The sequence below is a fragment of the Theobroma cacao genome, chromosome 2 (genome assembly GCF_053813885.1).
Source record: "Theobroma cacao isolate CCN51 chromosome 2, ASM5381388v1, whole genome shotgun sequence".
In the NCBI taxonomy this organism is placed as follows: domain Eukaryota; kingdom Viridiplantae; phylum Streptophyta; class Magnoliopsida; order Malvales; family Malvaceae; genus Theobroma; species Theobroma cacao.
This window is the reverse complement of record NC_142640.1, coordinates 44,823,305-44,845,611: the sequence shown is the minus strand read 5'-3', so window position 1 is coordinate 44,845,611 and position 22,307 is coordinate 44,823,305. Positions and strand designations below refer to the sequence as shown.

General features: G+C 34.9%; 4 protein-coding genes across 8 annotated transcripts in view; 3 read left to right on the top strand and 1 right to left on the bottom strand.

Annotated features, from left to right (window-relative positions):
• The window catches only part of MPK17 (MAP kinase 17), an 81,691-nt gene extending 77,748 nt beyond the window's left edge, over positions 1-3,943 (top strand). For 3 of the 4 annotated variants that reach the window (XM_088803398.1, XM_007045076.3, XM_088803397.1), the window contains 10 exons: positions 46-454; positions 536-663; positions 767-826; positions 1,278-1,427; positions 1,565-1,720; positions 1,812-1,949; positions 2,061-2,134; positions 2,948-3,046; positions 3,134-3,377; positions 3,476-3,943. In XM_088803398.1, coding sequence (XP_088659524.1) covers positions 49-454; positions 536-663; positions 767-826; positions 1,278-1,427; positions 1,565-1,720; positions 1,812-1,949; positions 2,061-2,134; positions 2,948-3,046; positions 3,134-3,377; positions 3,476-3,508 — 1,488 coding nt within the window. In that variant the 5' untranslated portion in view covers positions 46-48 and the 3' untranslated portion in view covers positions 3,509-3,943. Of the gene's footprint in view, positions 1-43; positions 455-535; positions 664-766; positions 827-1,277; positions 1,428-1,564; positions 1,721-1,811; positions 1,950-2,060; positions 2,135-2,947; positions 3,047-3,133; positions 3,378-3,475 lie in introns of those variants that run through there. The other variant, XM_088803399.1, reaches the window with a different exon arrangement.
• Positions 3,944-4,751: 808 nt separating this feature from the next.
• On the bottom strand, positions 4,752-7,364 carry LOC18609775 (uncharacterized). 2 transcript variants are annotated; one of them, XM_018114677.2, is made up of 4 exons: positions 7,053-7,351; positions 6,880-6,961; positions 6,678-6,794; positions 4,752-5,188 (listed from the first exon to the last, which is right to left on the bottom strand). In XM_018114677.2, the coding sequence occupies exons 1-4, from the start codon at positions 7,178-7,180 to the stop codon at positions 5,138-5,140; spliced, it is 378 nt and encodes a 125-aa protein (XP_017970166.1). In that variant the 5' UTR covers positions 7,181-7,351; the 3' UTR covers positions 4,752-5,137. The 2 variants fall into 2 exon arrangements, with proteins under 2 accessions (XP_017970166.1, XP_088659527.1); XM_088803401.1 differs by lacking the exon at positions 4,752-5,188 and adding an exon at positions 5,705-6,130 and having other exon boundaries at positions 7,053-7,364.
• A 9,940-nt stretch (positions 7,365-17,304) lies between these two features.
• On the top strand, positions 17,305-18,936 carry LOC18609774 (serine carboxypeptidase-like 50). The gene has a single exon (XM_018115520.2). It carries the CDS (start codon positions 17,376-17,378, stop codon positions 18,750-18,752), a length of 1,377 nt encoding a protein of 458 aa, XP_017971009.1. The 5' UTR covers positions 17,305-17,375; the 3' UTR covers positions 18,753-18,936.
• Positions 18,937-19,225: 289 nt separating this feature from the next.
• On the top strand, positions 19,226-22,264 carry LOC108660936 (serine carboxypeptidase-like 50). The gene is given in 8 exon segments (XM_018115521.2): positions 19,226-19,514; positions 19,517-19,953; positions 19,956-20,198; positions 20,201-20,242; positions 20,244-20,352; positions 20,355-20,468; positions 20,471-21,844; positions 21,987-22,264. Coding segments are annotated over 7 exon segments (1,095 nt in total). The 5' UTR covers positions 19,226-19,426; the 3' UTR covers positions 20,533-21,844; positions 21,987-22,264.
• Positions 22,265-22,307: the final 43 nt, after the last annotated feature.

The following is a 22,307-nucleotide window of genomic DNA, read 5'->3' as shown; positions in this document are numbered from 1 at the left end:
TGATTTTGTTTCAGAGGGAATCTAATGGTTATTTTATTTAATCAGAAAATGTTTGACAAAGATTTTTTCACTGAATATGGTGAGGCAAGTCAATATGAAATAAAGGAAGTAGTTGGCAAAGGGAGTTATGGTGTGGTTGCATCTGCAATAGATACTCACACTGGAGAGAAGGTAGCTATTAAGAAGATGACCAATATCTTTGAGCACACCTCTGATGCTACACGCATTCTTAGAGAGATCAAACTCCTACGGCTGCTGCGACACCCAGATATAGTTCAAATAAAACACATAATGCTTCCCCCATGTAGAAGAGAATTTAAAGATATATTTGTTGTTTTTGAGTTGATGGAATCTGATCTTCACCGTGTTATAAAGTTAAATGATGATCTAACCCCTGAACATCATCAATTTTTCTTGTACCAGCTTCTTCGAGGTTTAAAATACATTCACACAGGTTGCTTTCTTTTACATATCAATTGCTGTAGAGTTTTCTCCAATTTGTGCACTTTTTTACCTTTTCCTTTCAATGTTTCAGCACATGTTTTCCATAGAGATATAAAGCCAAAAAATATACTTGCTAATGCGGACTGCAAACTGAAGCTTTGTGACTTTGGACTCGCTCGGGTATCATTTACTGATGTTCCTTCTGCTATTTTTTGGACTGTAAGTGATTCCTTCTTGCCATACGACTTGTCTGCTATTCATTGGCATTGTTTATACCAAGTTAGCTATCCTTCGCATTTGATCATCACATTTACATTTCAAGGATTATGTGGCGACTCGATGGTATCGGGCTCCTGAATTGTGCGGTTCTTTTTTCTCCAAGGTAATAATATCATTTTTTCTCTTACTGCAATTAATGATCTTCACTTAAAAATTGCTAGTCAGTTCTATTGTTTTTTTTTAAACTGTCTTATTTTAGTTTAGTTTAGGGATTTTATGCTACAGGCAAATATATATTTGAGTTCATGTTGTTGTGTAATTGTGGCTGTGGTTGCTTGAGGGGGTAGAATAGCTAGTGCTTGGGTGAGAAGAAGCTTTCTTGCGTATCTAAGTTTTTTGGGTTGATGAATGTGGATGTTGCAGTTTGCTTTCTTTGCAAGAGTTTGTTGATTCAGCATATCTTTGAATTCTAATCCTCTGTTTTCTTTTTTGTTCTCTCATACACACATACACTGCTTTTAGAATTTTACTTTATATTCTATTCAGGTGAACAATTTTGAGCTGAAGTCCTTTAAGTACTTTATTAATTGATTCAAAACCTGTGTTTTCTGCAGTACACCCCTGCTGTTGATATTTGGAGCATCGGATGTATATTTGCTGAGTTGCTTAAGGGAAAGCCATTGTTTCCTGGGAAGAATGTGGTGGATCAATTGGATCTTGTCACTGATTTGCTTGGCACTCCCTCTGCTGAAACAATTGCAAGGGTCTGCTATCTCCTTTGTGATTAGAGAAAATTTTCATCAGCGCTTGTTAGGAACCTCTTTAAGTTACTTCGTAGCTTTATTCTAAATGTCGCCAAGACCTTGTTTTCCAACCATCTTGACTCTTATAATATCTGCAGATTCGGAATGAAAAGGCTAGAAAATATTTGAATAGCATGAGAAAAAAGAAACCAATTCCTTTCTCAGAAAAATTTCCAAATGCTGATCCAATGGCCCTAAATTTGCTTAAGCGTCTGATTGCATTTGATCCTAATGATCGTCCATCTGCTGAAGAGGTAAACTATATGGGTTCTGATAGTTTAAGATTTGGATCTCTTTACTTCATACTCTATGATTTACCAACTTCACTGATTTTTCTTTATGCAGGCATTAGCTGATCCATATTTCCATGGATTGGCAAATTTGGACAATGAACCATCCCTGAAACCCATTTCAAAATTTGAGTTTGAATTTGAAAGAAGGAAATTGACAGAAGATGACGTCAGAGAGCTAATTTACAGAGAGGTATGCATGTACTCAGAGACTAGTTCTTGCCTGAGTGATGTTATTGTCAATTTGATGCTCTCTTTCACTATTGTTTACTGTGTTGCTTCTTATTTTTTAAAACGCAAACAGATATTAGAGTACCATCCACAGATGTTGCAGGAGTACCTTCAAGGCAAAGATCAAATTAGCTTCATGTATCCAAGGTCAGGCATCTATCTATTTTTTCTGATGATGGTTTAGAACAGTTACCGAAAACATAAATCATAAAGATCGAACCCTTGTAATTGTGATGATTGACAGTAAGAATCCAGGTCTCAGCTGTTTGAAATAGAAAGTGATGAATTATTATCTTTGATTATTTCCATCAAAGAGTTCATTTGTTAATTTAGATGCAGAGCTGACAGTGATGCTAAAAATCTTTTTTTCTATAAAAGATAGCACGAACTTACAGGGAGTGCCACCTATGTTGAAAGATGGTCATGATGAGAACACTGTCATCCACCATGAAATGATGTTATTATTAACACTAATTTGCATTTTTCATTGTTCAAAGTATCAGTCTGTGTTCTTGTTACTGCAATATTTGTCATAAGTTCAGGTTAAATCTCTACATTGTTCTCCCAACATAGGAAAGCTTATTCTGGCATATACACCTCCAACTTGTGAGATGGCATTGTTAGTTCAGTCCTAGTAAATTATTATGCGAATTACAATAGTGGGGATTGATTCCACTTTAAGCATGTTGCATCAAAGAATATTCTGAAACCTTCTTGCGTTTCAGCAAGCATCTTTAGTGTTGAGCAAACCTTAGGCACAAGAGAGGAATTATAATACAACTTTAACGTTGATTTAACACAACAATCTTCTGGCCATTCATCTAAATTTTAATAGGATTTATCATCTTCTAGTTATATGATTATATTACCTGAACTTTGCATCTTTACTTACTGTTTGTGTCCCTCTTTATTTTAAATGCATTGAATATTAATTCAATTAAGTGTTTTATGTCAACCCAGCGGAGTTGATCAGTTCAGGCGACAATTTGCCTGTCTTGAGGAATACGGCAAAAATGAAAGAGGCATTCTGCTCCAAAGGAAATATACGTCTTTGCCTAGGTGAATTACTGGAATATTTTCTTATTTGCAATTTCTTGGTATAAATGCATGCTTTTATTATACTGGCTATGACCTTTTGTTTCTCAGAGAGCGAGTTTGCAATGAAGATACTGATGATCAATCAAAAAAGCGTACAGTGGCTTCTGCTAACCGTGCAACACTTCAAAGCCCTGCAAAGTTGCAAGGATCTGGGGAATTGGAATGTGCAAACCCAAATGTTTCAGGGATTCATAAAGCGTCTGCCAAACCTACACGCAGTGCTCGTCGCCTGTTGAGAAGTGATAGCATCAGTGCTTCAAGGTGTGTTGGTGTCATTCGAAAACCTCGTGAGGTATGTATTCCCGAACTATATATTGGATGGCTGTTTATCAATGTTTCACTTCACAAAGGGGTTTAGTATCCTCTCTTATGTCTCTAACCCTTTTTCAGGTGCACAATGAAGTACAGAAAGTGGGGGCTTAACGTGCTTGATAATGTGCGCTTGACAAAGATAATCTGCAGGTGCTTTGTTTTCTTTTGCTAGGTCAACAACTCTCTTTCGAAGGTTCATAATCTGTCTTTTAGGCCATAAAATTGTGGAAAGTTGCTCGAGCTCTTGAATTATTATTGGCTCTTTAATGAACTAGTATGTGGTGACCCTGCTGATGTAGCATGTAGCTGTTATTTATGACTCTTCAGAGGAAGTTACTTACCTGTTTGCCTTTTTAAGTTTAACAAATTATTTACTCATCTCAATGGCAGCAACTTTAGGGAGGCAATTCTTGTGGTCATGAATTGGGCCATTACTGTAAAGATAAAAGCTTATTTGCTGTCAATATTCAATAGTTAACTAGGATTCAGTGACATTTTCACATGATTCAAAATGAAGCATATTCAATTACAGTAACATTTTTAGCATTTTGTTGTATCTGTGAATCCAATATCATTTCTACCTCAATTGGTGGCAGATATGGATATGCATTAAAGAGCCCACTCATGTATCTTGAGCTTCTAGTGATTATATATTTGGTTTTTTTGCATCCATTTATAAACTTCATTCATTGATGTGATGTTTGATAAGGTGAGAAATTATCTGTAGATTGGGTCCTGTGAAAATAACAACAAAATCAACTGCTATCACAAATTATTAGTTTATAATAGCTTGTACCTTATAAAATAATTAAGAATTTATATATGATGTATTGACAGTGTATAATTTTTATTTATTATTTTTTTATAATTTTAACTAAATGTATTTAAAGCTTTCATTTCAAATTAAATGTTCAATTTATTATTTTAGAAATTTTAAAAGAACAATTACTTTTTCAGAATGAAAAATGCTTTTTCAATATTACAATTTTACATGCTCATTTGTAGGTGAATATCTCTAATTTTAACAAATTTTGAAGGTAATAATTATAAATATTAAAATTTTATTTTTTAATAATATTAATATTTAGTGCTTTATAATATTCTTCTCCATTCAAAGTAAATATTGATTTTTTAAATGGTAGAGAGTTTTGGAAAAGTAAAGTATTTTGCTTTGACTTTATGGGTCCGGTTTTGAACAAATAATAAGGTGAACATTGGATAAATCTTTAATGTTCTTATATTTGATCAATCTCTTACCAGATATAACAAACCCATTATCATACTCCATGGTCACGAGGCCCTTAGCCCACATGATTCCTTTATAAAGTTCACTGCAAGGAAATCATTGAACACGTTTCCACCGAAACCTTGTTATTATTATGTTTGTTGTTTGAAGTAATCCTCAATAAATGCTGCAAATTGCAGATAGCGTTAGAATATAGGCTGCTGTTATAGGCATTGACGGCAAAACCTGGAAAGCCAAATTCCCAAATGCTGCAAATTATAGCCTCTAAAGTCTAAACAAAGCCAACCAAAATCCCAAGGAACCAAGATTAAGTGCAATGGCACTTAATTTAAGGTGTCAGCACAAGTTCTTATGTTGAACAGGAAACCACTAGGCATCACAGACAAGATAATTTCTGTTCTCCTCATTGGTATAAGGACCACCATGAGTCCATTTCACGTGTATTGCACATGCGTTTCCATTCGTCTAGCAGTGAATTTTACCGCTTCTAGGTTCTAGCCACTTCCATCAAGTTGACCATCAGAAAGGAGGTGTGCCATGTATTGCTGCAACCAGATAACAAGATATGACTTAGTGAGCAACAGAAGCTCAGAATTTAGCATCCAACATCTTCCAATTTATATAAAGTCAAAACAATTTAAAGTACTTTTGATGTATTGCATGAACATAAAGAAACCAGCAAACTTGTACGGAAAATTTTGGGAGGCACTGGAGCAATTCAAAAAGCACAAGAGAAGGGCGACCTTATGTGGATTTAAGCGTGCAGGTTTTGCTTCACAAACAAAAAAGTCCAAGGATGATGCATTGGTAGATTTTAAGCTGATGGTTCTGAGGCTGTGTAAGAGTTCTCAACTTGCCACTGTTCCCAGCAGCCCAATTTTTTCAGTAATAGCTGAGGATCTTTCTCTCTAGAATGTTTTAGGTCATAAACAAAATAAAACATAGGAGGAAAGAGTTGGAGGCAATATATTAGTGTACGACCAAGGGAGATATGTGAGTGGATTTAAGGCCTAAACAACAGCATAGCAATCACTGATGTCTATCCTTTCAACAAACGAATGTAAACGCAACTTAATATCTATTTGAAAGAGAGATTGAGAAAAGAAACCACCGTGTCTCAAAAACAAGGGAAAGAGTTTTGAGAGGTACAATATAAATAAACCTTAGGCCAGCTGAAACGGAAAATATAAACTGAACCCCTTGGTTGCAATCTGAAATCAATACAGCAACCCATTGTCATCAATGTGGTGTTTCTTCCCCATTCAGTAAGGCAGAACTTGGATGAGTTGAAAATCCAATATCTTATTCATGATCATTTCCCTGTTATCACAGCCAAGTTCTTTCACTCCCAAAGGTGACAATTGACCTGTCCCAAGACAAAGTGCCTTGGTGCCTTGAAGTTGAGCAACTCCTCTTATGAATAAACACAATAGATATTGTGAAATTTAAAAGGGACAGAAGAAGGAGATGAGAAGTATCATGTCGATCTGAAATTACAAAAAAGAAATATTCCTCTGTTCAACCCAATTGACACTGCTGTCTATGGATAGAATTGTAATCAAGCACCCCAAAACTCAACTTTTGACCTTTTTTACTACCATTGAATTGTAATTACAACATGCTTTTATTATCACACAAATTTTTTTTTTTAAGAAGTCAATTAGTTGGGTCTGCTTGAACCTCCATAGGATCAAAAAAGTAATGGCAGATTGTTTTACAAGGCATTTCAGGGCAATATATCATTTTCTAAAGTAGGACCAGCAAGAACTTGGGAAGCATGGCACAATTTATATTGAAAAATAATTGACACAATTTGCTGCAATATCTTTAAATTTCCATAGAGTCAGCAGTCTTGAATTTCTAAAGTAACAACCAAATTGTGCATGAACCATGCACACAAAAATTATCACAATTTAATTAAGGTCTCAACTTTCAAGTAACACCAGAAAACATAACCTTATCTTGCATACCAGCAATGAAAATCTTAAGTGGATTAGTGAAAGAGTGCGAGCACATGCACAAAATGTAACTTACCGCATGATAGGCATATGGTGATTTTCCTTGACGCTCGAAGTGTTTAGCGATGATACAGAACTCAATCGGACCCCACTCTTCGGACTCAAAGCAATTGCCTAATGCTGCTTTATATAACTATCCAAACCAAACAGTAAGCAAATACTAATCAAATATATAAAATTTAAATACTGGGAATGCAACAAAAAAAGAAGAGGGTTACCTTAGCAGTGTCAGTTAAAAGCTCAGTTCCAGCAGGATAAGAAGCATAGAATTGATCAGCCCTTGAATACCCAGCTCTAGTTCTGCAAAATAAACACCAAAAACAAGGAAAACCCATTAAAAGAAAACGGATAAAGATGATGAAAATGCATCCAAACTAAGAATTGAACGTACGTGTTGCTTGTATAAGCGTAGCTCAAAACAGCAACAAAGCAATAGAATCCAGTGTAGGAAACAACTCTACGGAACTTTTGAATCTTGAGAATTTCCTTAAAGCCGTCATAAAGATTGTAGAGCATCATGGTCGTTTCTGAAATTTTCAAGTATATCTAAGATGGAACCTATTTTATTGTTGAGACATTTTATCGAACATGTGGCGTGCGTTCTTTGAAGAAGAGGTGGAAAGGACCCTCAGCTCGGCTGTGGCTGTTGCGTTAGTAAACGAAGATTTTTCCTCTTCCTTTATAACTCTGTTCTATTATTTTTAGTTTGACTTCTTAGGGTCTTTTTTTTTACTTTGACCTTGGTAACTTTAATTAAATTAAAATTTAATAAAAATATATAATATTTATATAAAAATTTAAATTTGAAAACTAATTTATTAAAAGTTTTGAAAGAGTGTTTTTTTAAATTTTAAAAAATAAAATAAAATATTTATATCAAAATAACACATGAAAATAAAATTCTCCCGTATCCGATACTTTGAGAGCAACGGTGTTATAAACAAATTTTGTATAAAAACCAGTGATTAAAATGACAAGGTAAAACTAAGCCTACGTGTTTGTCTATACCAACTAAAGATTCTTTCGTTGCCACTTGCCACAATTAACAACGACCTTTAGATAAAACTAGAATTTCAGCTCAATTTCCTTCAAGTAAAAATAATTTTATCAAATATATTTATTTTAATTTTATATATTATCAAAAAAACCTAAAGTTACAGGTACAATTTTTATGAATAGCATGTTTTTAAGAAAATTAGTTACCAAACTAAATATGACCGGAATTCAAGTTTTGAAGCAAAAAAAATGAAAGGTTTAAATAATAAAAATGCTCTTGAATTATATGCATTTTTATAATTTAATCATTATATTTTATCATACTCAATTAAGTTTTTGTTTTCTTTTACTTATATTCAATTAAGTTTTTATTGTATTCAACTTAAGTCTTATCTCGTTCCGAAAGTATAATGAATGTTTTTTTCAATAATAATTATCATTTTATGTATATGTGAAATTTGACATGAAATATTGATTAGATAAAACAAAAATCGTTAATATGGCACACTACATCATCAATTCTTATTTAAACAACTGATGTGGTACGTCATGTTACAAGAAATTTCATATAATATTTTTTTAATTATTACATCATGTTAGATTTTACATTTCTAACAATTAACAATTAACATTGAAAATAACTTTAATTATGCTTTCATTACAAGACGCGATAAGAATTTCATTAGGTAAAATAAATCAATTGGATACATATAAGAAAAAAAAGATTTAATTGAATATAATAAAACTATATGAGTTGTCATGACCCAAATCTAAAATCGTGGCCAACGCATGAGTCCCAAGCAAGCCTCCAACAAATTACCTTTCAAAAAAAAAAAAAAGCCTCCAACAAATTGGACAAACCAATAAACAAGTGTAATCATTTGTAGAGATTTACAACATAACTAAATCATTTTATAGCATAGGTTCAAATATGTTTTAACAAACTGCCCTTAACATTTAATCCATCAAGAGTACATCCATGTACTATTTACTAGAGCCATATTACAGCCAGCAAACTGGGTTCAAGCCCATGCAAAACAAATCTAAAGTTTGTACATCATAGTGGCAACATAGATGCCAATAAACCAAAAACAACTTACACTAATACCAAACCAGTGGAATGGACTCATCAGGTCAAGGTTCCTACTAGATGCCCAAACAAGTTGATCTACTAGACGAGCGCTAGCCACTCACTTCCCTCAAGAAAACCCCCCATAAAGCTATTTATCTACACAAGGCAACAATTAATTGGGGTGAGTCTCGCAGACTTGGTGAGTGAGAGTGGAAGGAAACAAGCGTAAAATAGAAGAGTTTTTTTTTTTTTAATTTTTAAAAACAACGGTTCTGAAATAAGCAAATTGTACATATATGCGTGAGATACACCAAATTTACAATAAATGTGACATATATAAGTAGAGATGTCAACAAATAGGATACCCGCTAATTATGAGATACCTAAACTTGAATCTAATTAATAAATGAGATACCCAAACTTTACAACTACACAAATAGTTTTAAAATTTACTACTTTAACTCGAACGTTAATATATATCCACTATCCGATAATTATACAAATTTGTTTAAAAACCTGATTATGTAAAAAAATTATTAAAATACTCTTCATAGGTACCTAATTACCTCGAACCCAAATCTGTATCTGTATTCATATACAATAATATTTCTCATCCATATCCTATATAATTCACTAATAATTAAATTTATAAAAGCACACAAAAAATAAAATTTACATTTAAATAATCAAAAACAAATATCTCAAATATCAACGTAAATAACTAAAAATAATTATTGAAACAACAACTTAAACATTACAAGTTTATAACAACAAGGCAACAACATTATAAGTTTAATTAACTACATGGGTTTATCTTTAATTACATATAATTAAAAAAATAGTTAGTTTCTAAAACTATTCTAATTTCACAATTTCACTCTAAGTGTGTGTGTGTATTATATAAGTTTATATAAACAAAGATATATATATTATAATTAATAATTTTATGAGTTGTAATTTTTGTAATGTTAACACATAACAGAAAATAAACAGGTTTATATTTAAAGTGTATATATATAATAGTAATTATATTTTTTATAAATTAACACAATATATAAAATATGTATATTAAAAGACATTACAAGTTAATTAATAATCATAATTTCATGAATTAATTTAATAAACTATATAGGGTTGTCCTTAATTATGTAAAATTAAAAAAAATAATTAGGTTTCAAAATTATTCTAATTTCACAACTTCTCTTTAGGTATATATATTATAAGTTTACATAAACAAATATATATATATATATATATATATATATATATATATATATTATAATTAATAATTTTATAAGTTATAATTTTTGTAATGTTAACACAAAATAGAAAGTAAATATGTTTATATTTAAACTATATATACTAAAAGTATATCTATAATTGTAATTATATTCCTTATAAATTAATACAATATAGATAGTATATATATTAAATGACATTACACATTAATTAATAATCATAGTTTCATGAATTAATTTAAAAAATTATAAAAATTTGTCCTTAATTACATGGAATTAAAAAAAATTGCTAAGTTTCAAATTTATTCTAATCTCATAACTTTTCTTTAGGTGTGTGTGTGTATTATAAGTTTATATAAATAAAGGTATATATATTATAATTAATAATTTTATACGTTATAATTTTTGTAACATTAACACAAAATAGAAATTAAATATGTTTATATCAAAAGTATATATATAACAATAATTATATTCTTTTGTAATATGATACGATATTCATATTATTTAAACATAAATAATAATCTAATAACATTTTAATTTAAATATATTAATGATATCACATTAATAATTTGACTAACGATACTTCCCATATGTCTGTTAATTTCTAACAAAATGAATTGTTTGTAAAGTTTTAAATATTAATTTAATTATTTATTATATATTATATAAATAATAATAAAAATATTTATAAATGGGTATCGAGTTCAGGTTGAGTTTGGGTACTCGAAGAACCCAAATATAAACATAATCGGGTTTGGGTATCAAGTACCCAAAGGATAGTACCCAATCTAATATGAGTAGTGAAATTACTATGTAAACACATCCCAAACTTGATTATAAGATACCTAACTCTATATTTCTAAGTTGGGTATCTATAGGTGTCCTGTAATAGGATACTCATTGGTATCCCTATACGTAATCCAATACAAATACCAAATAATGGTTGACCAGGAGGCCCACCATTAGCTAAAATTTTCCAAGTTGGGTCCAGAACCGACACTTACCAAATGAGGTCATTTACCTTTTTTTTTTTTCTGAAATCATTGAGCCATTATCAACAAGAAGCCTCTCTTGGGCATACAACTCAAAAACTAGTGTATACTTACTACGAGTATCAAATGCTCATGGGCAATTAACAAGATCAATTAATGTGGTCCTCTTGAGTAATGAGACACGTTTGGTGTCGAAGCCACTAGATGGTAAAACAAGACTACAGGGTAAAAACGAATGGTTATATAAGAGGGATCATTTCAAGTAACGAGACATGTTTGATGCCAAAGCCACCCACGATAAAACAAGACTACGGGGCAAAATTGAATGGTTATATAAAAGGGATCCTCTTGAGTAACAAAACACATCTGGCACCAAAGCCATTGATGGTAAAACAAGACTACGAGGCAAAATTGAATGGTTACATAACAAGAAGCCTCTCGAGCAACAAGACATGTTCGATGCCGAAGCCATGGATGGTAAACAAGATTATGGGGTAGGAACTCCCTTTAACATGGCTATAATATCACCCAGAATCTTATCCATCAGAAGGAATCAGATCATTAATCACAATAAACTATTATCTTATGTGCAAGTATTCATTTCAGAAGTTTAGCATCTCTGAATGCATAATTATTAGGCAAATAGCTCAACATCTATCTTAATACAAAGTAATAATTCTCAATGGGTTATCTAGAGGCAAAAGCAATAATGTTCATCCAATATTCCTAGTATAGAACAACAAGCTATTTCGGCTAGTTCAAAACAGAATATTAAGACCGACAGACCATAGCCTCGGTTTCAAAGAAAAGTAAGCCCAATTGCCACTGTGTGGCTTTCATAAAATCATAGCAGGATGCTTTTGAAAACCACTTGATGGTTAAACATTTTTTTTAAGATGCTTGTTTCCATTTTCAAGATATTTCTATACACACACGCACACACACTTATATACATGTAGCTTTCGTACAAAATAGAATTTGTTCTCTAACAGAGTCAAGATCAATCGTCATAACAATATTAAGGCTAGGCATATTACTTCTAACCTAAGGTGCTAGGAAGAATACTTTTCACATACTTAGTTTATATGCAAAAAACAAATTTTAAAACAATGCCCTACTCACTGTAACAAGTGATCTCCACTAGCTAAGCAAATTGAGCTTTGCTTGCTCACTAACAAATCTTGAGCTTGAATTTTCCCCTAAACAGAATACAAAAGTTAAATTATTAACTTCAAATTATTGCCAACATTTAAAACTTAGATCAGATTCCAAATCCAACTAATAGCTTCCAACTTCTTAAACCAAGGGTTCTAGTGTTCAAGGTAGTTAGATTCTTATCTTGATAGTCAAATTGAACCAACTTTAACTTCAGGATTCCATTAACTCAAGGGGAATGCTGCTGAGTTAAAGTATAAACATAATTCCACTTACAACCAATCAAAGCATAGTTTAAGCAACTAGGAAGCTTGTTCTTACCTTAATTACGGATTTCTAAGCTTCTAAATGCTTCAAATGAGGTCCAAGCATAAGTGGAGAGCTTGGGAGTACATTAGCAGAAATACAAAGCTTATTTCCTCTAACTTCTTAAATGGGCAAATTACCCAAAGCTTTATAAATTTTTTTTTCAAATCTCACTGTAGGTCTTGATGCCTATTGTTAAAGTTACAAAACTTTAAGGTTAGAACACCCTTAATTAGAACACATGTAGCCATGTATCGAGACTCCTTCCCCTTGATCTCGAAACTTGCATGCAATTTGCCTATTTCTAGAAGCATAAGCTCCATGTATCGAGACCTCTTCTTAGGGTCTTGAGACATCATGTCCCATGGTCAATTTCCCAGAATGCCATGCCTTATGTATCGAGACCCTCTTGGTTGGTCTCAAGACATGCTCCATTTTCTAGAAATTTCATGGTTCCAAACACTTAAACATTTACTCACTTAGGCTTACTTTATCTTCCTAAGCTTCCAAACTCATTTTTACCTCGTTCAACTTCCAAAAGTCAACAAACATAGCTTAAGCTCCGTTTGTTTTGCAGTAAAATGTTTTCCGAAAAACTTTTTCAGGAGCAAAGGTTGTTTGAAAGATTGAAAACAAAATCAAAATTGAAAACATTTTACGGGTCAATGGGAAAAAGACCCATTTATCCTGTAAATTGTCTCACGTTTTGAAATGGCATAAGACAATTTTCAAAACATAAGCTCCCTCTTTGTATCGACGTTCCATTTCCTTTCCCTTCCCTGTGTCATGACCCTCCCTATCCCAATCCATTTTCTCTCTCACTTGATCTGTTAATTCTCATTCCTCCTTCCACCATTGCTAGTAGCATCGAAAGTTTTCTTGACCAACAACCTTTGCTTTCTTTCCTTCTTTCTTTCTCTTTTTAGTTAGTAAAACGCTTTCTCTCTCTCCTATTGTAGCGGCCATTAGTGACTTGCACCTCCCACTCTCTTTCTTTTCCTCTTTTTTTTCTTTATCTTCCTATTTTTTTCCTTTTTTTCCTTTTTTTTTCTCAAAAGAAAACTTTTTTTTCTTTCAATAACCTTTTCCTCTCAAGATTTGTTGTCGGTTTCAAAAGTTTGGTATAAAAATTCAAAGCCAACCATGAATACTTTAAATTTTTTTTTTGAAAAGCTGATAGTTCATTCAACAAAAAAAGCGTAGCTATAAATCATCAAGGAGGAAGCCCAACCTCCAATCCAACAGGAAAGGCTACAGAGGAATAAAAAACTGATCTACAACATCGACACCACCCCTGCCATCCCCACAAAGGTAGCATAAACATCCCCCATCAAACAAAAGGAGGTTAACACAACCACAAACAAACAGACATATCTCATAACAAAACATCAAAACAATCAAGCTGTTCATAAACAAAATCTGCAAAGGTAAAAACAAAAGTATAGAAACTCCCCTTTACACTTTAATCATCTCTTTTGGTCATTGGTTGACAACACAGAGCTCCACTCTTTCAGCCTTGTGAGACCCATCAGTCCAAAGCACCTCCAATTATCCACCAGCCTAAAGGTACACAATGGGCATAAAGGGGTTGTAGTCCACTTGTTGTAGGGACAGGAGCCAGCAATACGCAACCATTCAGAAAAATCAGCACTTCAGGAAGAAGTCGTAGAAGCTAGCAGAACCAACATCTAGGGGATGAAAACAGGCACTGGAAGTAAAAGGGAAAAGAGTTTTTTACTAAAAAACACAGAGGATATCATGTGAAAGATGGACCCCATTCTTTGCAAGCTTGTCTGCTTTTTGATTGGCATCTCTTTTAGTATGCTCAATACTCCAGTTGCCAATAATCTCTTTAAATCTCTCAATCTGTAAAGCCCACTTCTTAAGTCTCTAAAGTGCTGAAGCAAGGGCTTTTATCCATTTAACCGCATTACATGAGTCGCTTTCAATTAGCAGGCTGTAATCCTCCTTCCATTTAGAAGCAACAAAGATGGCAAAAGCTTCCCTGACAGCTCTATATTCGGCAAGGTTAGAGTCGGCTTCACTTATGTGTTTGGAAAAAATAATTTTGACCTCCCTTTTACAGTTTCGTAACAAGCCACCTATACCAACAGGTCCGGGGCATCCTTGAGTTGCTTCGTCAACATTAAACTTCAGTGTTCTCTCATCAGGGGCAGTCCACAAGATGTTTTTAATATTCTTCCTATTCTTCCTAGGTTGACCGCAAGCTAACGGTTCCTTGTAAGTGTCCAGAACTGAAGAGTAATCAGCTGGCCATTTGGCATTAGACCAAGAAACAACTCTCACTTTAACTAAGTCAAGACATTGGTCAACATTCCATTCCTTGCCACTGAAGATGACTTCATTTCTGCATTTCCAAATAGACCAAATAATAGCAAAAAACACCATTTTCCAAATTCTAACATCAATATTGGCCCAGTTACAATTATTCCACACTTCAAAAAAGGTTCTGATGTCGATGGGAATAACCCATTCACAACCGCACAGCTTCCAGCAACCAACCCAAACTTTCCATGATTCTTTGCATTCAATAAACAAGTGACAACAAGTTTCTCTATAGAGATTACATAGAACACAAAGCAGGGGGTTATTTTGTAACATATCTTTTTTTCCAGCTCATCTTTGACAATAATCTTACCATGCATCAATAACCAGACAAAACGCTTCCACTCTAAAAGGCGCCAGTCTCGTCCAGACATACTTCCATATCTTCTCAATTTTATCTTTGGGAGCCATGATTTGTTTACAAAATGATTTGACAGTATACACACCATCGACCTCATATTTCCAGATTAATTCATCCTTTAACACTTTACTCAACTGAAATTCCTTTAGAACAAATCTTAAAAGCTCCCATTACTCATTTTCCCAATCGAAAAGCCATCTTTGCATCTTCAAACCTAAGAGTCATCCTCCCATTGTCCGAAATTAACTACCTATTAACAGTCACTGCAAAAATTCTCGGGAAAGCTTGACTCAGAATGATCCCGTCGATCCATTCGTCACTCCAAAAGAGCATATTATCACCTTTACCCACTGCAAAACCAAAGTTAGGAACAACCTACAAGTAAAACTTGTTAAAAGGGGAAATGAGACTAATAATGTGCCTCAATAAGGTGGAAACTCTCTTGTTTACACTCGTGTTTGGCAAAAGAATAGAAGGGTTGCTGCTGCCTTTGTCGACTATCACCGTTCTCCAAAGACTGTCAATCTCCATTCCATACCTCCAAATCCATTTGTTAAGCATAGCACGATTTTTAATCTCAATATCTGTAATACCAATACCCCCACAATCCTTGTAGTTACAAACCTTATCCCATTTGACAAGATGGATTTTTCTTTTTTGATCATCCCCTCCCCACAAGAATTTGCGTTGTAGTTTTTTAAGCTCATTCTTTACCTTGTGAGGAACTTGAAATAGGGACATACAGAACACGGGCATGCTAGTCAAGATAGATTTGAGTAAAGTGATCCTGCCTCCAAATGAAAGCATTTTAGTCTTCCAACTAGCAAGCTTTCTCCTCACTTTTTCCAAGACTAGATCCCAAAATCTAGTTGAGTTATGCTTGGCACCTAAGGGGAGCCCGAGATAGGTGGTGGGTAGATATCCTACCTTGCACATGATCTTCTCAGCCCATCTTCCCACCAACATCAGATTAATCCCAATCCCGATAAGATGACTTTTTGTGAAGTTGACTTTAAGGCCAGAAACACTTTAATAACATTTAAGGATCCTCTTCAGAGTTAATAAGCTTTCAAGGTCCGCATCACAGAACAAGATTGTGTCGTCTGCATATTGTAGATGTGTAAGAGACAAGCCATTTCTCCCAATCATGACTCCTTTGCAAATCCCGATACTCTCAGCTTTACATAGCATGGCACTGAGGGCTTCACCTGCAATGTTGAACAAGAGAGGAGAGAAAGGACATCCTTGCCGGAGGCCCCTTTCCATATTGAATTGTCTCGATGGTGAACCATTGACAAGAATAGAAATTTTAACTATGGAAATACAGTCCTTAATCCAGCGCCTCCATTTAACTCCAAACCCTATGAATCCCATCACATGATCAAGAAAGTTCCAACTGATGCTATCAAAGGCAGTACTACCTACCCATAGAGCAGATCTTTGATTTTTAGATTCCAAAATTCAAGTTATCATATTAGTTTGAATTAGTTTGAAGCTTAGAGATTAGTTAACTATACTTAATCCCTCAAAAATAAGTTTTTTTTAACATGTATGTAATTTAAGTAACCTTTCTTTTTTTTTATTATATTTGAATAATATTTGTTGAGTTTAATTTAATTGATAATGTATTATTTTTTTTTCAAAATGAATAGTAAAAAATATTTTTCATAAGAGAACTCAAATAACAAAAAAATATTTTTAATAATTTATTTAAATAATAAAAAATATTAAATTTTTCTATAAAATCTTTTATACGTAAAAAGTTTTCTTTCAACAAGTTATTTTGTTGTTAACAAATGAACTTTTATTCTCATAATGTTGATTTCAATTTAAAATGATAAATCCTTACCAAACTTCAAGAAATTCACATTACCAATCATACCTTAGTGTCTATACATAGTTGACACAATTCCACTTGCTTATTTTCCTATGCATATGCATAGTCATTTATTAACCCTTAAGCATGTCAAATACCAGAATTTCATACACGGTACATAGGCATATTCTCAAATTCATATGTATACAGTCACTAATCCAAGACAAGCCAATAGGGTAGTCCAACCTATTCACACATAGCCTACGAAGCCTTTATTAAAGTAAGGGGAATTACGTGGTTGCAAACAGACATAAATAGTTCTGAGGTTTTTTTTTTTATTATTTAAGCACAAAAAAGGAAAAAGATTCTGCTATAGTATGCATCACAATATTAGAAGCAGAGGCTCCAATTTACAACCACGTGACGATTATGGCAAGGATCAAGTCAACAGCAGCAAACGCTTGCTTCTTCCTCCTCAAGCTCCTCTTTCTTTGCTCCTTGCCTTATCGCAGTTCTTCCACTCCTCTGTTCCCCAAAGAAGCCCTCCCCACCAAATCAGGCTACCTACCGGTCAATCCTGCCACCGGTTCTGCTATTTTCTACTCCTTCTATGAAGCTCAAAGCCCCACTTCCCCTCTCTCCCACACCCCACTTCTCATTTGGCTCCAAGGTGGCCCGGGCTGCTCCTCCATGATCGGCAACTTGTTTGAGCTTGGACCATGGTGGGTCGTTTCTTCTCACAACCAAAACGTTGACCACTTGTCTCTCAAGCGCAATCCAGGTTCTTGGAACCGCTTATTTGGTCTTCTTTTTCTTGATAGTCCTATTGGAACAGGGTTTAGTATAGCTTCAACGCCCCAGGAGATTCCTAGAGACCAAAATTCTGTTGCCAAGCATCTTTTTGCCGCTATCACAAGTTTTACCTCATTAGATCCTTTGTTTAAGTATCGTCCTATTTATATTACTGGTGAGAGTTATGCAGGAAAGTATGTTCCTGCAATTGGGTATTACATTTTGAATAAAAATCCCCAATTGCCAGTGTCACAAAGAGTGAACTTGAGAGGTGTTGCTATAGGTGATGGGTTAACAGATCCGATCACCCAGGTTGCCACTCATGCTGACAGTGCTTACTATTCTGGTTTAATCAACCAGAGGCAAAAGGGAGAACTAGAGGAAGCACAAAGGGAGGCCGTTGAGTTGGTTAAGATAGGAAACTGGAGTGAGGCAACAAATGCTAGGTCCAGGGTCTTGAGGATGCTGCAAAACATGACAGGTTTGGCCACTTTGTATGACTATACAAAGAAAAAGCCTTACCAGACACAGTTTGCAACCAGGTTTCTCAACATAGCTGAGGTAAAGAAAGCATTGCGAGTGAATGAATCGATTGTTTTCGAGGAGTGCAGTGACGTCGTTGGGGCTGCATTGCATGAAGATGTGATGAAGAGCGTGAAGTACATGGTGGAATTCTTGGTGAAGAACAGCAAGGTGCTGTTGTATCAAGGGCTCTATGATTTAAGAGATGGTGTGGTATCAACAGAGGCATGGGTGAAGACAATGAAATGGGAAGGACTTGAGAAATTCTTGATGGCTGACAGAGAGCTTTGGAAAGTGAACGGAGAGCTTGCTGGATATGTGCAAAAGTGGGGGAGCTTAACCCATGTTGTGGTTTTGGGGGCGGGGCATCTTTTGCCTGCCGACCAAGCTTTGAATTCTCAGGATATGATTGAGAACTGGGTTCTGGAGAAGGGCCAGTTTGGTGGACAGAAAAAAGGTTCATCAACATCAAATTTCAGAGGATCACTCTGAATTGTATTGCTCTAAAACATGTTCCTGTTGTTCTGCTTTCTATTGACTGGCAGTCTTAAACTACGTGATCAATTTCATTCAATAAAAAGTTCAATATTTAACAAAACTAAAAATTTAAGCGGTTTGGAATATCTCAAAATCAAATGGGAAATTTTAATTTGAAATGAAGGAGTTCTTTGTCTTAGATACATCCATGACCTTTTCTGGCTACTTAATCAATTATGATGACTGTTTCATTTTGAGCTATATAGCAAAGAGAATTGTTTGTTACCTCGTTTTTATTTTATGGAATGATTAAATTGTTGATTCAACTGCTGATGAAAGAGGAAAAGAAAAAAATGGAAAATAAAATTAAATGACAAGCGTTTGACAATATTAAAAATGAAATGATTTAGGCACAGTTTAGAAGATAAAGAAATCAAAAGTAACTCAAATTGAAAATGACGATTTCAATTTACCCAGACTAACAAAAAACTCCAGCGGTGCTCAATTCTGAAGTGTCCACCACTGCTTTTAAAGTTCTCAACTTCTCTTTTGTTGCACTACCAGGGCAGGACGTGTACATGAAAGAAGCCAAGGAGTCTTCCGGTGTTGCCACACTCTTAAGCAACTAGCTCTTATGTGTATCAGAACATTACGAACCATCACTAAAAGTTAAGGAGCACTTAACAAATATGGGAAGGGAGTCAACAAATGCTTTCTTCTTCTTCCTCCTCTCCATGCTTCATCACAGTACTTCAACTCCTCTCTTTCCCAAAGGAGCCGTCCCACTAAATCGGGTTACCTCCCAGTCAATCCTACTGCTAGTTCTGCTATTTTCTACACCTATGAAGCTAGAAATCCCAGCTCACCCCTAGCAAAAGCACGATTTCTCATTTGACTGCACCTTGGAAACTTCTTCGAGCTTGGGCCATGGCATTTTGTTTCTTCTAACGGGCAAAATGCGGAGCACTTGTCTGTTGAGCTATTTCAGGCTTAGAATCGCTTATTTGGTTTCTTTTTCTTGATAATCCTATTGGAACAGGGTTTAGAGTTTAGCATAACTTCAACGGCATGAGAACATCCTCAGGACCAAGATTATGTTGCTAAGAATCTTTTTGCTGTAATTACAAGTTTTATCTCATTAGATCCTTCGTTTAAGCATCGTCTTATTTATGTTACCGGTGAGAGTTATGCAGGATATTATGTTCCTGCAATTGGGTATATTACATTTTCAACAAAAATCTGCATCTGCCAGTTTCAAAACGAGTGAACCTGAGAGGTCTTGTTATAGGTGATGGGTTAACGGACCCGATCACCCAATTTGCAAATTATGCTGACAATGCTTGCTATTTAGTGATGGTTAATGAGAGGCAGAAAGGAGAACTAGAGGAAGCACAATGGGAGGGAGCTAAATTGGTTAAGATGGGGAACTGGAGTGAGGCAACAGATGCTAGAAGCCTAGAACCAAGGGGTTGAATCTGTTGTAAAAAATGACAGGTTTGGCCACTTTTGCATGACTTTAAACAGAGAAAGCCCTACCACAGAAGTTTACCAGACGAGTTTCGAAACAAAGCTAAGGTAAAGAAAGCATTACGAGTGAACTAGTCAATGGTTGTCGACAGTGCAGTGATGTTCTTAGGGCTGCATTGCATGAAGATGTGATGAAGAGCGTGAAGTACATAATGGAATCCTTGGTGAAGAAGAGTAAGGTGTTGTTGTATCAAGGGCTCTATGATTACAGGATGGTGTGGTGTCAACAGAAGCATGGGTGAAGACAATGAAAATGAGAAGGAATTGAGAAGTTCTTGATGGCTGACAGAAAAGTTTCGAAAGTAAATGGGACGCTTGCTTGCTATGTGCTTTAGGCTATGATTGAGGATTGGGTTTTGGAGAAGGGCCAGTTTGGTTTGGAAAAAGGTTCAACAGAAGCATGGGTGAAAACAATGAAAATGAGCAGGAATTGAGTAGTTCTTGATGGGATAGAAAAATTTGGAAAGTAAATGGGGAGCTTGCTTGCTATGTGCTTTAGGCTATGATTGAGATTGGGTTATTGAGAAGGGCCAGTTTGGTTTGGAAAAAGTTTCAACAGAAGCATGGGTGAAGACAATGAAAATGAGAAGGAATTGAGAAGTTCTTGATGGCTCACAGCAAAGTTTGGAAAGTAAATGGGGAGCTTGCTTGCTATGTGCTTAGGCTATGATTGAGGATTGGGTTTTGGAGAAGGGCCAGTTTGGTTTGGAAAAAGGTTCAACAGACGCATGTTGTAGCATGGTGCGGTGTCCACAGAAGCATGGGTGAAGACATTGAAAATGAGAAGGAATTGAGAAGTTCTTGATGGCTGACAGAAAAGTTTGGAAAGTAAATGGGGAGCTTGCTTGCTATGTGCTTTAGGCTATGATTGAGGATTGGGCTTTGGAGAAGGGCAAGTTTGGTTGGGAGCAAAAAGGTTCATAATCAAATGTCATGGGGGAACTCTGAATTTTATTCCTCGGAAACTGGTTCTCGTTTTTGTGCTTTGTAGTGACTAGCAGACTCAAGCTACGTAACCTTATAGGCTTATACTGATTTTATACTATACTGAACCAATTCAAATGTATTACCTATTATTGAACCAACAGTTTAACGATTTTTAGCATCAACCATTTACTTAATCCAAGGGCATGATCATTTTATTCAGAACTAAAAATAGAGCTCCAGAGCAAGTAACAGCCGCCCTAGCCACGAATTCTCAGTAGCTAGAACTTTAAATAAAATTATGATATTTGTTATCAAGCAAATCTAGAAAAGCCCTTGAAATTTGCCATAACCATTTTCATATATAACCAATTCAAACCCATTTTTCGTTTTCAAATTCTGAAAAAGGAGAATCAAAAGAGGTTTTAAAGCAGTGGTATTCATGTAGATGTAATGGCGTTTGGAGGCGGGATTGTGGTGAAAGAAACTGATGGGTAGGTCAAAGAAGGGAAATTGGTAAAGAAAACCAAAGATCCCATTCTGACGACCAAAACCCAACAGCAAAAGAAAGCACAAAACCCGTACTATGATGCCATTGAAAAAGTTTGATGTGCAGGGCCGATGGAAAGGCAGGGCAGCCTGTAGAGAACCCACAGGTATTTTAAGAGCCACTGATGAAAATGCTGCTCTCCCCTATTCGCCTCAGCCCCTTTCTCTCTATTAGAACTTTTGGAAATGGGAAAACAATGAAAACTTTATGATTGAACATTGAAGGCCTGACCTAGGTTATTGCTGCAGTTTCTCCTGAGTACTGCTTGGCAATGGCATCGCGGCTGAAATTGAATAAACCCTAGTGATAAAACTCGGTCTATTTATTGAGCAAACGAGGGCAATCGGTCACGTGATGCTCACGTGGTGATATATGTTACTGTTTTCATGGTTGATTTTTTTTTTTTTTTTAATTTCGTTATTGTTGTTTGGAGTTAGAAAGAAAAGGGTAAGACGGAGAGTAGTAGCAGAAGGAACAGAACATCTCTATCCGTCAAGCAGTAGCAGTTTCCAACCGAGCATAAAAATGATATTCAGACACGGAAGCTTTGTTTGAGTCTTTCTTATATA